This window comes from Rhinolophus sinicus, linkage group LG02 (genome assembly GCF_036562045.2).
Source record: "Rhinolophus sinicus isolate RSC01 linkage group LG02, ASM3656204v1, whole genome shotgun sequence".
Classification (NCBI taxonomy): domain Eukaryota; kingdom Metazoa; phylum Chordata; class Mammalia; order Chiroptera; family Rhinolophidae; genus Rhinolophus; species Rhinolophus sinicus.
The window spans coordinates 125380635-125397403 of record NC_133752.1 but is presented as its reverse complement, the minus strand read 5'-3'; the positions used below and the strand labels follow the sequence as shown (position 1 = coordinate 125397403).

Genomic DNA, 16769 nt, shown 5'->3' with positions numbered 1-16769 from the left:
TTAGGTGATCACTTCATAGCATATGAAATACAATCAGTAATGTGGTAATAACTGTGTATAGTGCCAGGTGGGTACTGTTGAATAACTATGGTGTACACCTGAAACTAATATAATATTGTATGCTAGCTATATTTTAATCAAAATCTTAAAAACAATAAATCCTTAACCTGGACCTTGCATATACAGAAACTACTCAAGAAAAAGTTCCTAAAATGAACTTAACTAATATTTACTCTCAAAAGGATTAGATAGCTTCCCAGGTTTTGTCCTACGCTGTCTAGAAGCAAAAGAAAGCATAGGCAAAATCATTATAAATGAATTGAAATATTTTACTGTTTTATCATGTACTGTCTTCACCAACATAGAAAAATGTAGCTTTTCTGAACTGCTTACTTTAAATACAATATAACGTATTGTAAATTTCTAAGCACTGTTCATTGCAATAAAAACTGCCTTTCTTTAGTAAGTTGCTTCCTCAGCATCTCCTAACGCACTTGTAAATATGGAGTGGTCATTAGAGTGCAAGGTCCCCCTTAAAACTTAACGCAATTTCAGGCTGTATCTTTTATCATTTTAAATTTTATTATGCAGTATTTCACAAATATCATTGTACAGTCCTTTTGTTTATAATGATAGTCAAGCCTTTCTCATTTTGCAGATTGCAAGGAGGCAGAAGGAGCAGTATTCCAGTACTTTCTCTTGGCTCACAAGAGTACCAACAGAAACACCACCAGTAATATTCCGGTGACAATGTTATTACACAACAGGATCTGGAAAGCTTAATCCTTGCTGTGCCACTGCTGGGTTCCCATCATCATCCACAAAGTCTTTACAGGAACAAGCCAGGTACTTCCACTTCTGGAATGTTTATAATTAGCAGGCTTTCTGAGTTTTTATACAAACTCTGCTTTGTGAAGACCACGTAGTTACAGTGGGGGCAGAAGGTAGTTTCAGCACCCATGTATCCTCCTCTCAGGTTTCATGAAAGCCCACCCCACTGTAACATGTGCTTAATTGAAAATAAATTTAAAAGTCCAACGAGAGTCTTTGCCTCCTTCATCAAGATGAATTTTAAAACCATAATAGTTGATTACTAGATTGAAAAACTGCATTGAAACACTTCATTGAAAGCTTGAATTTTATATGATACAAAACTATCAAATGCTTGAACCTGTCATCCAGGTGGAAGGTTCTTTCAGTTCCTCAGACCACCCTTCCTTTCAGAAGCAAATAAATAAGAAACAAATATGCAGAACATATATAGAAAATTTTCTTTTATGAGAACAAAAATATCTGGACACTATATTTAGTATAGCTCAGCAATCCAGTTTACGTTGACAAATTTAGTTAATTGGTAGGAAGTACATTACATATACAAAAGATCTCAATAGACAGAGATATTTTAACTCTTGATTAAGGACAAAATGTCTAATTTAATTTTTTTCTTGTATTTTTTTAAGAAGATACTCCATTTGTAAATTCAAGTTTGGTTGGCCTTTTTTAGTCTTTTTGCTCAATATTTTAAACACTTCCATCTTCTTCTTTTTGTAGAGTCTTTGAGCTTCTTCTCTCTCTTGTTTTCTCCTCTCAAATTCCTGAAATTATTAACATTTGTCACTTTGACTACATAGTAACAAACAGTAGATACAGTTCAGAAATTGTGTTGAAATAGGTATCACCATGCAAACACCTTAGATTGATTTCTTATATTTTCAAAATGTTCAGTGTTATCCATTACTAAAGTATTCTACTCTCATTGCCTTTGCACTAAAATACATGTTAAAACATAAAGTTAGTAAACAATTTTAATTACTTGTATGCAAATAAAATTAGAGCAAAGAAGAAAGAAGGCATATTTACGAAACGACTTCATCATTTAACTAGACCCATTGAAGAATTAGAAGGGATTTTAAAGTTTATCTAGTACATGTAACACTAAAATCTTCACTTCCGTAATATCTGGTATTCTTTTTAACTTGCCACCTGACAGATTTAATTCAAGACGAATTTTTGACTACATATTATATATGTGCAAAACACTGTGCTAGGTATTACGATTTTTAACCATTTAAGAATTATCATGCTCATCTGATTTGCTAAGAGAAAGACAAGTTCACAATTCAAAGTTACATAGTGTATAGAACCGAGAAGCACTACTTGAGATGTACTACATTTTTACTAAATCAAACATAAAAGCTAAATAAAAAGTTCTTCAGTAATGTAATATGTGTACTGTTTTTCAATTCCCCCTGTAACACATATAGCCTCCAAATGACACAACCTTAAATTTGTATGGTGACGTGTAATTAACAAAGTACTTTCACATACAACACAGTGCATACATTCCATTCTTTCAAACTTTTATGCTGTTTTTATCTTCATTACAGACGAGGAGCTGATGCTCAATGATATCAAAAGTGACTTGCTCAAGATCCCAAATAACTGCTATAGCTGAGTCTCATATCCAGATACTGTGAATTCAAGTCTGCGCAATTCTCCATGATGATACACCCTTTCACTTAAACTTATGTTCGCATATGGTAGAGTACTTCATTTATTTTAACAAGCACATAAAGATCTGGAACTTATTTGTAAATTTAGGTATATGGAGTCTAATGTATCCCCATGGAGTCTAATGTATCCCTGTGGAGCTTCAGTAAACAAAGTGAAAAAAAAAATGTAAATAGTCTTACCATCAATTATGGGTCTTTATTTAATTAATGTTTTTAATTTTGATTTCTCATGGGTAATGATGCTGGTTATTAACATTTAAAATCTAAAAAACTGCCTATTTTCATGATTAAAAAGTCATAGGATTTATGTATATAAAGGAAATTTTAGACATTAAATGCTTTACAGTATAATGGTCCTCACTATACTTCACCTGGTTTACTATTTCCAACGGTGGCAGATATCAGAGAGTTGGTTAGAAAAAAGCAGAAAGTAACAAGCTATGAACCAAAGGTCCACTATTTCCATGGAGAAATGGTTCTGCTTCATCCTACCTAGTTTGACACCAGTTTAAGAATAATCATAAAATTCTTTGATGTGAAACTTCCAGAAATTTGCAGATTTTTTAATTTTAGCTTTCTTGAAGTATAATTGACAAATAAAATTATAAGACATCTAAAGTGTACATCATGATTTTAAGTTTCATATTTTTGCATCTTGTTTAAGAAACCTCAAATTCTAAAGCTAAAACAAAAAAATTATGTCAGTGCCATTTTGGGATATGTTTGATTGATGCACTATCCTTTTTAAAGTCATAGATTAAAAAAGCTTCAATACAAAAACTAAAAGTTAACCACAGATTAAACAAAATGATAATTTTGTTGAAGTGGTGGATAATTTTTTTTACTCATTTGAAAAGTCTGTTTTAATTTTGGGTTTCTGAATGATAACCGAGAGTGGTAACGTTTTGCTAAGTTAATCTAGTAGGCTGTTTAATTGGCAAGACCAACTCTTTATAGTAAAGAAATATTTTACTCACACCCCTGCCCCTGGTTTTTGCTTACTTCAATGTAAAATATGAAAGTCATATATATTTTTCTTAGGTTACTGGTTCTCAATTTTTATTACATAAGAATCTCTTGAGGTACTTGTTAAAAGAACAAGTTCCTGGACCAGACTCTTGGTAAACATTATCCCAGAAGCTTGTAATATTAACCTATGAGCAGTATCTTTAAAGTCCTATTCTTGACCTACTACTGTCACCTACTCATCATAATATAAACAATCAAGGAATTTGAGTATGTTGAAATTCTCCAACTCTGCTCATACCACTTATTTATTCAACAAATATGCCGTCAACAGAGGGCAGACTGTGTCCCCCACACTAAGAAGCACATCTTACATACACATTTGGGATAAATAGGAAAAACGAATCTAAATATTCTTAAAGATCTTACTTGTTTCTTAGCAGCACGTTTAGCTTGCACCTGTTCATATTCTTCTTGTGCTTTTTGATTTGATGTTTTCTTTTTATTTTTCTTTGGAATAGTAATGGAACTTTGTAAGATAAATGAAAACAAGTAAGTCACAAGGATTAAAAACTATAACCAAAATTATGACAGTTATGGAAATATAGTACTCGTATAAGTAAAATCTCACTAATACAAATTAATAGAAGGGGAAAGAGAGCAGGGGGAAAAAGAAGACATTAATTTATTATAAAATATACAAATAACATATTAAAAATACATTACAGTTTTCAAGATATAGATTAAAAGGTGGTAAATGGAGACTCTTCGAGAAATATTTCAACCAGGGGAAAAAACAAAGATTTGAAAGATCCTATAATGTTAAAATAAATTTTTAAAAACAAAAACAGGAAACCAGTATATGAATGGCAGAAATGACAGACTGAAAAAGGCATTCAACTGAATTACATTAGGGAAGTTATGGGTATACATGAACTTGAATCCCAAAGTTCTTGTTGACTTCTTCTTTATTCCATTTCATCAACTTAGTTATAAATGCCCACAGCTCCACTTAGAACGGTTCTATCGTGAAGTAGTTCTCCCCTCTATGAAGGTGTCCCAGCCTACTGTGGCAAATTCAACCACTTAGGCCCAGATTCCATCTATTTCCTCAGAATATCTGATTCATTGATAATCTTCCTTTTTTCTGTCTCTCAACTTTTCACTGCACCAATTCATAACCACACTATAACATTTCAGTAGTTGCCTTCTTAAAGTAAACAAATGCATAAATTACCCATCACCAAACTCTGTATCCTCTTCTTACCACCAATCTCCCATTCACCATCCTTTCATAGTCAAGTATCTAGAAAGACAATCACTTCACATTTACTCCATAACTCTGCAATCTGATTGCTGCTCAACATTCCAATCAAACTACCCATCAAGACAGTAACGACCTTCTAGCCAAACATGATGATCAAGACAACGGGAACTTTTCAGTCTTATTTAGTTGACCATTCGCTACTTTTGAAAATTCCATCCCCTTCGTTTTGATGACCTGCTTCTCTCCTGATTGTTTCTAACTGCTCTTTCTCAGTGTGCCATGCTAGAGCCTCTTTCCCTTTCTTACTCCAGGATTTTCTCCAAGTGTCTCTCTCTTTGGTCTCCATATTCTTCTTGGGCAGTCATACCCATCACCGTGGCTTTGGATGCTCCATGTGTAAGGCTAAACACTTAATTAGGCTTCTCTATCGAAATCTCCTCTCCAAGGTCACTAAGGATAGCCTAGACCACAAATCCAAAGACCTGTTCTCAGTGCTGAGTTTCTTGGATTTTATAGTATTTGAGAGTTGACCAATGCCTACTTTGCACAATTGTCCTCTACTGACATAGCTGTCATTGTATTCCCCTCTTTCTCTAACTAAGGCAGTTCTGTTTAACTTCTTCAACATGTCCCTGCTTTCACCTCAAACATAAGCAATCTTTAAAATATGCTTTTTACCTAAGAAGGTAAGAATCTTGTGTCATGACTAAATCCTCTTCATTCATCACTGGAAATGATTCATACCTACATTTCTAGTGCTAATCTTCTGTCTGAGCTTTATACCCACTATTCAGTAATATAATAGACAAACCTACTGAAAAAATGGAATTTTCAGTGTCTCCGTCTTTATCCCCATCTATACTTTTTCCTGGGGTCCTATTTCCTATTACGTTTAGCCCAAATAACTCACAATTTTAAAAGATGGAATTTTAGTGAAGTAAAATATTATGATCCCACATAACACCTGGCTTCTCTGAAAGTTTAGATTTTAGTGTGGTTTTTTAACTTGGGATATGTGCAGAGAAAGCTTTATAAGTTAGCATTTATAAGACTAGTGTTATGGAACTATGCCTTTTTTTTTTTTAAATCTATTAATACTAAATCCATGCCCTCTGGAAAAAAGAATCTAGATTAGTAGTAGGGGCAGCAGTACTTAACACTCACATAGCACTTCCCATGTACCATATACTTAAAGTACATTATAATAAACGAACTCATTTAGTCTTCACAATGTCACAATAGGTCAGGGACACCACAGAGTCTGTGAATAATCCATTCTTGAGATATATAAAATGGCAACTCTGAACTACATACTTATTATCATTTCCATTTTAGAGAAAAGGACATTGGGCACCAACATGTTAAGTCCAGCTCCAAAGTCCATCCATGCTGTTAATCACTACACCATACCTCTCAAAAATTATTTAAAAAAAAAAGCATTAATAACAGACATTAACTACGGTCCAAGTTAAATGTACTTGAGAGGCTGAAATCTAAAACCCAGATCTTTTAATTCCCATTCCACTGCCTCTTCAATTAAGCTAAACTAGCCTAATTAAGTCATTAGGAAAAAAATAAAGCTTCCATGAAAGTATTTTCACTGAATTCACTGTGACTTCTAAAATGCCTTAAATAAGAAAATTCCAATTTCCACATAAATTATCCTACAGTCTCTCTCATAAAACTACTTACATTTAAAACAAAGGATTTCAAAAGAAGACAATACATACTTTACCCTTTCTTCTTTATACTGTTCCTCTGGCTGAGGCTGGTCAATGCTACAACGTTTTTCAGACAAAGCCTGGTCATTGTTACATTCTTCTTCTGGCAAATCCTGATTGACTTGTTCTTCTGACAAAGGCTGGTCAGCTTTTCTAAGTTGCTTCCTGAGTCTTTCCTCTTCAGCTAAATAGAGGTGTTTCAGATGATCAGGGTATCGATCTCTGAATTGGGATTCCTGTGTCGTTTGAGCCTTCTTTTCCCTCCACAGCAATTTCTTGTAATTTTGCTGTATCTTCAATTTTCTTCGAAATGCAAATCCTTGCCCTACATTGAAGAATATCAATCATTATTACTTTCTCAGAAAATAAGTTGCATGAAAAACGTAGCTGTTAATTTTAAATGAAAACTTTCTATCATCACATTCAGATACTAAAAGTACTTTGTTTTGCTTTAAAAGGTTGTTTCATAAAACAAGTTTAAACTAATGGAATGAATAGTACATTGGTTCTATGCAAAAAGGCCAAACACTAGTCCTGCAGATTTTCAAGTAGAATTTCAAATTAGGAAAACTGACTAGGGTGTTACACAACTCCAGTTTATTGTACTTAGAAATCAAGACAAATTCCTTAATTCATCTAAAACACTTAATCTAGGTCTTCAATAAATACTTAAGGAAAAAGACACACATCTCACTACTACTTTATCTTAGAGAAACTACTATACGATTAATTTTTGAAAGTAACTCAACACGAACGAGGGAAGATGGTGTATGACTTCCTGAAAAGCAAGCGATTATCAGAAGACTGACCTTATTTAAGATTTATACATTCCAAATGAGATCTGAGGGAATTTACAGACATCAAGACAAGATGACAAACACAAACTAAGGCGAAGTAAAGAAAATCAGAAAGAGAAGACTGGCGAGTTCTGGAGTATTTGTAATCAGCAAGGGTACCGGGCAGCAGGTTTCTGGCCCTGTCCTCGCTATCCTTTTCCTTAATACACGCACAAATGCATAGACATAATACACACAGAAGTGGACCCTTCGATGTTCTCTGCTTACGGTTTCATTGAGAAATGCAGAGGAACAGTTCTGACCAAGAATGGGGATAAGCTGGGAAGACGTTTACATACAGAGTTAGCAACACTTCCCATCCAGAGCTCAGAGACACCCATGACTTCCTCTGCCCCAACCAGGGCCGATCTGGTTCCTAAGTCCTACGTCCCTGCTTTGGTGGGTCGCGTGTTCTGAGACTTCACAGCCCTGAGGACGGGTAAAACGCTGCCTTCCTACCCTCGCGAACGCTCCCCATGAAGGCCTGCGGATGGTTACGTCGCCACGTCCTGTGTTTCGCATTCTTATTTTTCAATCCGACCGGAAAAATTCCTTCACCAGGCGTTCCGTAACTGCCTGTCCGCCACCTCGCTGCTGGTCTCACCGGCGCCATGGCACACCAACCGCGTCGCCAGAAAACCACTTCGGGCGCCGTCAAACACGTCATCAGGCAGAAGCAATCGATCGCCAGAGCGTCAGTCAGGGCTCTACTTATCAGGCCTGTGCAACTTTTAAAGGAACCTTCTCGCTTCACGGCCACGTTTGCGCCACCTACAGCGCGGGAGGGTGAGCGTCATGGCGGCTTCTTGCCCGCTCCCAGTGACCCAGGACCTGTCCACGATACGTGCCAAGTTGCAGGGCCTGGTGCGATTCCTGCGCGAAGCCCTGTCCATTTCCAATGCACATACGGTGGACTTCTACACGGAGTCCGTGTGGGAGCAACTAATCGACGTGCCTCCGGAGACAGTACTGGCAGTGCTAAAGAAATCCACGGAGGAGGCGGAGGCCCGGCCCTCGGAGGCGCGACCCCTGGTGGAAGCCGAGAGAGCATCAGGTGAATGGCGGTGGGAGGGGCGGACAGGAAGGCGGAGAGAAGGTCCCACCCAGCGGAGCGCGCTTTCTGGCGGACCCGGAGCGGAAGCTGGTGAGCGGCGGGGCGGGCCTGGGTGGGGTGGGGCGGGGCGGGCCTGGGTGGGGCGGGGCGGGCCTGGGTGGGGCGGGGCGGGCCTGGGCGGGGCTCGCGAGCGAGTTTCGGAGGGAAGCCGAGGCTGAGGAGTGGGGCGCGGCGGACGCTCTTTCCGCATCTCTCCGTCGTCCCTGGGTGCTTTTGTATTTCCACAATTTAAACAGAGCTAGAAACAAGGCTGGGCGTTCATTCATTTAGTAATTCCGCAACAATGTCTGACAAGGAGGAAATAAGGGGAACGCTGTTCTCACAGTGCTTATAGAGGCCATGTGGAAACAGGGGAGAAGGGAAACCAACACTTTGCGAAATACGTCAAGTTAATTCCAGGTGATGATAATGGCCAAGAAGAAAATAAAACGAAGCCAGTGTGATAGCGAGTGTGTGAGGAGGCTGTTTTCAGTAAGGTGGTCAGTAGCACGAGGTGGGGCCAGCCTGCCGTGAGCCGCGGGAAGGGTGTTCGGGCCCCGCGCACCCCGCAGCCCCTGAGGCAGGAAAGGGCGGAGCTGGCTGAGGTGCGGGGCGGAGGCCTGAGTGGCTGGAGCCGGGCGCGGAGCAGCGGCAGGTGAGGTCAGGGAGGTAGGCGGGCCCGGATCGCACAGGGCTGTCTTTAACTTTGAAAGAATAGTGGGTTTTAAGTGTCATGGTCAACTTTGGAGCTATTTAGTCATGACCGCTGAAAAGATAACTGATAGTTCTTTGAAGACTAGTGGGGCGAAAGCGGAGAGGCCAGTTAAAAGACCGTTTCATTAGTACAAGGCAGCACTTTTATACCGTGGACTAGAATAACAGCAGTGAGGATCTGGAATATTGACTAGTTCATTTGAAAACGGTTTTTACAGTATCTGCCATGTACTGTTAATTTTTGTGGGCTCTGGGGTTTCTTACCATCAAGAAAATTAGATTCAACCAAGGCTAGTATATTTTGGAAGTAAAATGTGAGGACACCAGTCCAAGCAGGTTTTCTCCTGTTTAGCTTCCAGATGTTCCCAACTTTGCTTTTCTTAGTGAACCTTATTCATGGAGCGTTCTCTGAATGCAGAACACCCCTAGAGGGGCCTCCTATGATAGGACTTTGTAAATATTGGTTTCCTTAAAGTCTGTTTATTGTTGAAAAGTTAGGCACCTTTTTAGTTTGTTCTCCTAATACCCAGTACTTATGATAATATCCAACTTAAAACTCCAAGAGGGTAGAGACCATGTCTTTTCTGTAAACAGATATATTCCCAGCACCTAGTAAAATATCTGTAATGCATTAAATGCTCAATGAGTATTTGTTGAATGAATGAATGACTCATGGTAGCTTCCCAAAAAAGAAAAGAAACTACATTTAAATATAAATCCCAAGATTTTCATATGGGTTGAGCTTTGTCTTCAAGCAATGGAAGAATTAGATTGTCTTACATATTCTAATAATAGGATTAATGAACATTTGTTATTTACTCTGCAGCCTGCTGTTTGTTTGTTTTTTGGCTATTATCTCTTTTAATCATTCCGTCAGCCTTGCAAGTTGGCCTCTACTTTTCTCAGATTATGAAATTGCAACTTGAGGAGTTATATTTGCCAGGGGCACAGCTTTGAATGGAGTCTCAAACCTGGGTCATCAGACCCCCTAGTCTGAGGTCTTCACCACCATGATAAATGTCTACTCTGAATTATTTAGGAATGAATTCCAAAGGCCATCATTATCACAACCAACATTTTTATGACACTAATACATTTCTTCTTAATTTTTTGTTTTGTTTTTATTGTTTCCCCTTCAAGAATGTAAGAATTGTTTTGTGCACTGCTGCATCCTAGTGCCAAGAACAATATCTGATCAGTATAGGTGGTTAATAAATAGTTGACCAAAGTGAATGAATGAGTGACTCCACTTATTTAGGCTGGGAAGAGAATACTAATGGCTTTTGGGAAAACCTCACAACTTATTTTGTGTTCAACAACAATGGAATCCAGGCTCGATTGTTTACCTTTGAAATGTCTTTGGCCCTGCAGATCTTTTTATACAAAATATTTAATTTTATAAATGACCAGCTGCCTATAGTGTTAAAAAGAATGGATTTTTATAATTTATGCTTGTAAGGAATATTAATTTTTGATTATGTAAGAATTATTTGAAAATGGCCATTTTCTCCATCACTATGTACAGTCCATTGTTTGTGCCAGAGAAGAGCGTAGAAGAGCGTTAGAATCCTTCCACTGGCTTTGTATCTTATTAAAGAATTGTCAGCTACTATGTACAGTATAATTTAGTAGTTACATTTTTAGATTTTTGAGTCAGGTAGGGTTCAAATTCCAGTTCTACCACTTACCAGCTGTGCCACCTTGGGGACGTTCATTCATTCAGCAGTTACCAAGTGTCTACTATGTGCCAGCACTTTTTTAGGACCACGGGAAATAGCAGTAAAGAAAACAAACAAAAATTCCTACCTTCCTTTTGCTTGCATTCTAGAGGGAGAGTTCGCAAAAACAAAAAACTGCCACAGAGAAAAACTTAAGTAGAAAAGGAAGGAGTAGATAAGGGGAAGTGCAGGAGGAAAGTATGTTTGCAATTTTAAATAGGTTGTTCCAGCAAGACCTCATGGAGATGACACTGGAAAAAACACACACACACAAAAAAAAAAACACTAAATAAGGAGAAAAACAGATCCTGAAGTGATCTGGAGGGAGAGCATTCCAGGTAGTGAGAGCAGGGAGTTCAGAGACCCTGAGGTGTTTGCTTGTACGGTGTGTTTCAGGAGCAGCAAGGAGACTGGAACAGGTTTCCAGCAGGGACTCACAAGAAATATGGTGATCTGCTGGTTCTGTCTGAGGAGTTACAAATAAAGACAGTTCCCAGAGCCGCACTGAGTTAATGCACAGTGTACGGAGTACACTAACAGATGTTTGGCACAATCGTGTGGTGTTTTACGAGACCAAGTTGTTTCTGAAAATCTTCAGTGTAGCTATTTTAATGGATTGCTCTTGCCAGGTGATCTTCTGGCCTGGTCGAGTCCTGAAAGTTTCTTTTCTTCTGTTCAAGTAAAAAGACCTACAGAAAAAAAAAAAATCTTAATTATCCAAAATAAAAAGGAAAGATGTTGAAAATAACGATGTTTCAAGGGCATAAATTATGGGTGTTACGGATTGAATTCTCTCTCTCCAAAATTCATGTTGAAGCTCTAATGCCCATTGTGACTGTATCTGGAGATGAAGCCTTTAAGGAGATGATTAGTGTTTCATGAGGTCATAAGGGTCAGGCCCTACTCCAGTAGGAAGAGGAAGAAAATAGGAGGCCACACACTGAGGGAAACTATGTGAGAATACAGTGAGAAGGCAGCCAAGGAGAGGCTTCACCAGAAATCAACCCACCTTGACCTTGGACTTCCAGCTGCCAGGACTGTGAGAAAATATATTAGTTGTTTAAGCCATCCAGTGTGTAGCATTTGTTATAGCAGCCTAAGCAGGCTATTACGTGGGTCTTGCAGACAGACTACCTGGATTCAAGTCCTGGCTCCACTACTTACGTATTAGCTTTGTTAACTCAGGCTTCAACTCTGTGCCTCAGTTCCTCATGGGTAAAGTAGAGGTAATACGTAGAAAGGGTTAAGACTAATGCCTAACAAATAGCACTTAATCCATTCATTTGACTAATGTTTATTGAGCACCTTATACCTACGAGGCCCTGTTCTCGGCCCTACAGTTAATGGCATGGAACAGAGCAAAGTGCCTGCCCACGTGGAGCTTATGTTTTAGTGAGGGTGCCTACATAGTACACTCTCCCTATATATATTCTATCAGGTGGCAGTAAATACAGTGAAGGAAAGCAAGGTAGGAAGGGACAGTGAAAAATGACGGTGTGGTGGAGGGAAATGCTATTTCAGACAGGGTGATCAGGAAGTCTTCTCTAACAAGACAAAATTTGAACAGAGACTTGAAGTGAGAGAGCCAGTTGTGCAGCCGTCTGAGGGAAGAGTGTCTCAGGCCGAGTGAAGAGCAGGCACCCATGCTTGAGCGTGCTGGGTGTGTTGGAAGCACAGCTGAGCAGTCCAGGTGAGTGTAAGAGATGAGGTTTGGGAGGGTAACTTCAGGTAGGACTGGCAGGCTATACTCAGGGCTTGGCTTTTACTCTGGGTATAATGGAAAGCTCTGTAGGATTTGTGTGGAGGTATGATACGTGATTTACGTTTCAAAGGGATAACTGGCTTCTGTGTGGAGTAGAGGTTATTGGAAGGTAAGGGAGGAAGCAGGAAGACAAGGTAGGAGGCTATTAAAATAGTGCAGGGAGATTTCAGGTAATGGCAGCTCAAAGAGGTCAGGCAATTTCTCTAGCAGATAACAATGATAACCAGTGGCCATATTACTAAAACCAATTACTGGAAGATTCTAGAAGATGACCAAGCATAGGCAGAAACATGAGAAGTTTACTATTGAAAGATTGCTGCTGATTGGATAAGAACTGGAAATTTAATGGCTTTCTTGCTGGGGGTGCTCCAAGCCCCTCTAGATCTGACAGTGGAAAATTACCGTGTTTCCCCGAAAATAAGACCTAACCAGAAAATAAGACCTCGCATGACTTTTCAGGATGACGTCCCCTGAACATAAGCTCTAATGTATTGTTTGGAGCAAACCTTATTATAAGACCTGGTCTTATTTTCAGGGAAACACAGTACACCCTTACCAGCTCAAGGTGGTAATGACAAAGTTCAGAGATCAGAGATGATGGGAATTTAAGGGGTACATTCTGGAAGCAAGAGAGCCACAAAAGGGCTGTGATCTAAGAAGTAAGTATTAATATAAACTCTGCCTAAATGGCCGGATAACCTCTAAACTGCACATGCAAGGGAGACCCAGAGAGTCCAGGAAAAACCCTGGCAAAGCTAAGGAGATGGTGAGCCTCTGAAAGTCAGAGCTCCTGGCGAGATTTGCAAATTTACTTCACCGTAAACAGAGTATATTCCCCAAAGTGTACACAGCTTGGGTGGCAAAAATCAGAAGTCTTCATGAATTTGTGTATCAAAGGGCAGAATTTAGGGTGATTAGAGCAACTGGAAATTTAGGCTGGGGAACCTTGGAAATAGAGGTGAGCCACACAATCTGATACTAGGTTGGTGCAAAAGTAATTGCAGTTTTTGCAATTATTTTTAACCTTGTAAACCACAATTACTTTTGCACCAACCTAATAGAATCTACCCAAACCTTTTTTTTCCCTGCCTACTAACCTACACAGGTTCAGGGATACACTCGGAGCAGGCTGGTAAATCAGTGACCCAGCAGAGACATGAGCTGCTGCACGCTGAAGGAGAGAGAGATTTCACAGTTTGTGTTCAGGCAAGTTAGCTTCTTAGTAGAATAACAACAAAATCCTTAGGAAAAATAGACTGCAATGAATTATCTACAATTCTGCTTTTTAACCAAAAATCACTAGATTGCAAGGAAACAGGAACATGTGACTCATACTCAGGAATATGATTCCCAGTGAGCCCTGATGGTGATTGAAGTAGGTATGTTCAAAGAATGAAAGGAAAGTGTGACCCAGGGGGGAAAATTGGGTTAATTGGAGCTAATTCTGGTTGGGCTCAGATGAGGGGTTTAAGTGGCTATTATAAATATATTCAAAGAACTAAAAGAACATATACTATGAGAATGAAAGGAAAATACAGTAGCAATGGATATTTAATTGTACAACATATAATTCTTTTAACTGGCAAAATACATACTTGTTGACACATAATTATGTTGTTATATATTATCTATTTCTGCATAGCAAGTGCCTTCAAACTACGTGATCTCACACAGTTTCTGTGGGTCAGGAATTCAGGAGCAGACTGGCTGGATTTGAGGGGCCCATGAAGTCACGGCCAAGACGCTGGCTGGGCGCGCAGTTGCTGAAGGCCTGGCTGAGGCTGGAGGGTCGTCTCCACGATGTCTCTCTCACAGAGGTGGCGCATTGGCGCTGCCTCTTGGCATCAGGCCTTAGTTTCTCACTCTATGAACTTCTCCATGCAGCTGCTGGCGTGGAAGCTTTTGTGTTTGCACAGTGTTCTTGTTTTTGTCTGTGCTCAGACATAATTATGAAGTTGTCATGGTCACAGACCTTAAATGATATTGGTGTCCTGTGAAATTTTACATATTCAGTACAGAAAACTGTGGCCTATATGTTACTGCCAGGCCAGCTATGAGCTGGCAATTGCAGATCGCAACCAATTGTGGTCGTTGTTATTTTCCAAAAGTATAATTTTACATTATCGTGCAGAGTTGTAGTAAAGATTAAAGATGTTGTAATATAACACCTAACATAGAACAGGGAATATAGCTTGGGTTGAATAAATTGTGGCTAATAAATAATGATGGTTGTGGTGGTGATGATTGTGGTGGTGATGGTTTAATTAGGTCTTTCCTTGGAAGAAATAAATCGTGAGGAACTTCTGAAAATATACGTGCCCCTGTAACAACCTAGTGTATGTATTCTCTGCCATATTAACAAATTTCAAACTGTTGCCACTGTCCATTGGCTTGTTTTTATCTGCAACTGGATTATACGCTCTCTAAAAACAAAGGTACAATGTTTTCCTTTTTCATTGTTGTATTATTAGCACCTTGGTCAGTTTCTGGCATACAGATGAGTAAAGTAAATGATTCTTAAAGAATGAGTAAAGTGAAGCATAGATCTACAAACTGTTATTCAAGGTACCCCTTGAAATGTGGTACTGATCTAGACAGCTGTTATTCCTGGCGTGGTCTCTATGTTGTATTTATTAGCTTTGTTTATGTATGATCTCATCCAACTAATAGGTTTTGTAATTTAATTTGAGGAGATAGAAACCAGTAACTATTTTTTCCCTGTATGAAGATGTAGCACTTCATTCAATATATTGCAGGTTACAAAAAGATACCCTGAGAATTTGAAGATAAAATCCAGACAGGCATCACTTCAGGTTAAAATTTCTAAAAGTCGTTACATATATAAGTGAGATTAACCATTTGCAGAAAAAAGCCATTAGAAATAGCTTCTAAATGCTTGGCTAGTAGAAAAACATATGTCCTATATCTCATCTCAGAGATTAAGTTTTGTTATACGTACCCCCTTCCAGGTAACCGGGCTGTGTCCTGAGAAAGTAATGACTATATTTAATGACATATATAAATATGTAACATTCTCAAGTGACGCATCTCTTGCTCTTCAGAAATTAATTGGGCTTCATAAATTCGAGAAAATTCTTCCAAAAAGCAAGAGGGACATAATATTCTGAGTTAGGATAGCTACAATATTTTATGAAGCAGAAATAGATCTAGACTACAGAGGCAATGCAACCAACGACACACTGCTTGATTAAAATTTTCTTTAAGAATGTCTGGCTTTATTCTAATTGTAATTCTGCAATTAGGAGACTTTGACCTAGGAAATGAACAATATGGGTTATCATTATAAATATATTTCTCAGTGTAAATTAATAAATTTGTATATTAAAGTCAAATTTTTGTAACTTTGTTTAGAATCCATTGTGGAAAACCTATTCAGCGCTCGGGAACTCCAGTTTCTGTGCCTGCAAAGCCATCCTTGGTGACAGCCTGCCTGAGCCTCCAGGCCGCTCTTGACTCTCCTCTTTCAGCTTCTTGAGGTCCTATGCTGCTTCTCCTGTTGCTTGTTACTGTCCCTCCAATGATCCTTACCAGGATTTTGTGCTGAATAAATGTTTCCGATTGGTTCCTTTTGGTGAGCATCTGTATAATTAATTTACTATCATTTTAACCGAACAACACAGAAGGTGTATGCCTGTGATAGATTATTATTTTATTGAGCTTTCGCTTAAATTATTTTTGTTGCATTTTAACAGATTAAATTTCTTATTGGCCATCCTAAGTAGTTTTTGGTGGTGGTGATGACTATGGTGCGTTGAAATTGTCCTCACATTTAATTTGAAACACATGGAGCCAGAAAGCATGTTGGAAATAGAAAATTAGAACAACGGAGAAAGAATTAGTGTCGTCTGTTTTGCTCTGTTGTATTTAAATTTTATTCATTTATTTTCCTTATGTATTTTATCCTGGACTCTGTTTTCCCGGGTCTTTTTAGGAGACTTCCAGTGTGGAAATAATATCAAACCACAGTAAGATAGTGGGAACTGTCAGCCCATTTCCTCGGTTGCTGCTGTAATTATAAGTCGGGATGAGCAAAAATGCAAAGAAATCTGTGGGAACCCAGGATAATTTGTCAGTGTTTTCAGATTCTTTTTAAATGAGACCACTTAGAATTTGAATTTATATTGTAGTTTTTAATGGTATACCCCTCATTTCTGTTCT

At 38.6% G+C, this 16769-nt stretch overlaps 2 protein-coding genes across 12 annotated transcripts in view; one reads left to right on the top strand and one right to left on the bottom strand.

Annotated features, from left to right (window-relative positions):
- Window positions 1–561: 561 nt before the first annotated feature.
- Window positions 562–8049, bottom strand: CCDC59 (coiled-coil domain containing 59). The gene is made up of 4 exons (XM_074325348.1): window positions 7763–8049; window positions 6477–6792; window positions 3909–4008; window positions 562–1595 (listed from the first exon to the last, which is right to left on the bottom strand). The coding sequence occupies exons 1-4, from the start codon at window positions 7968–7970 to the stop codon at window positions 1434–1436; spliced, it is 786 nt and encodes a 261-aa protein (XP_074181449.1). The 5' UTR covers window positions 7971–8049; the 3' UTR covers window positions 562–1433.
- Window positions 8050–8098: 49 nt separating this feature from the next.
- Window positions 8099–16769, top strand: part of METTL25 (methyltransferase like 25) — a 156716-nt gene continuing 148045 nt past the window's right edge. For 9 of the 11 annotated variants that reach the window (XR_012493908.1, XM_074325343.1, XM_074325342.1 and 6 more), the window contains exon 1: window positions 8099–8357. Coding sequence is in view for 10 of the 11 variants with exons in the window: in XM_074325343.1 (XP_074181444.1) it covers window positions 8099–8357 (259 nt within the window). In the remaining variant the exon portion in view is untranslated. Of the gene's footprint in view, window positions 8448–16769 lie in introns of all 11 variants that reach the window. The other 2 variants (XM_074325347.1, XM_019754138.2) reach the window with 1 other exon arrangement.

What these genes read in the sequence shown, in the direction of transcription:
- CCDC59 (XM_074325348.1), bottom strand. Translation starts at nt 7,970, where the DNA reads ATGACGTGTTTGACGGCGCCCGAAGTGGTTTTCTGGCGACGCGGTTGG. An exon ending in CATGGGGAGCGTTCGCGAGG is followed by an intron (nt 6,793 to 7,762) that starts GTAGGAAGGCAG and finishes TCTTCAATGTAG; the next exon opens with GGCAAGGATTTGCATTTCGA. An exon ending in AACGTGCTGCTAAGAAACAA is followed by an intron (nt 1,596 to 3,908) that starts GTAAGATCTTTA and finishes TAATAATTTCAG; the next exon opens with GAATTTGAGAGGAGAAAACA.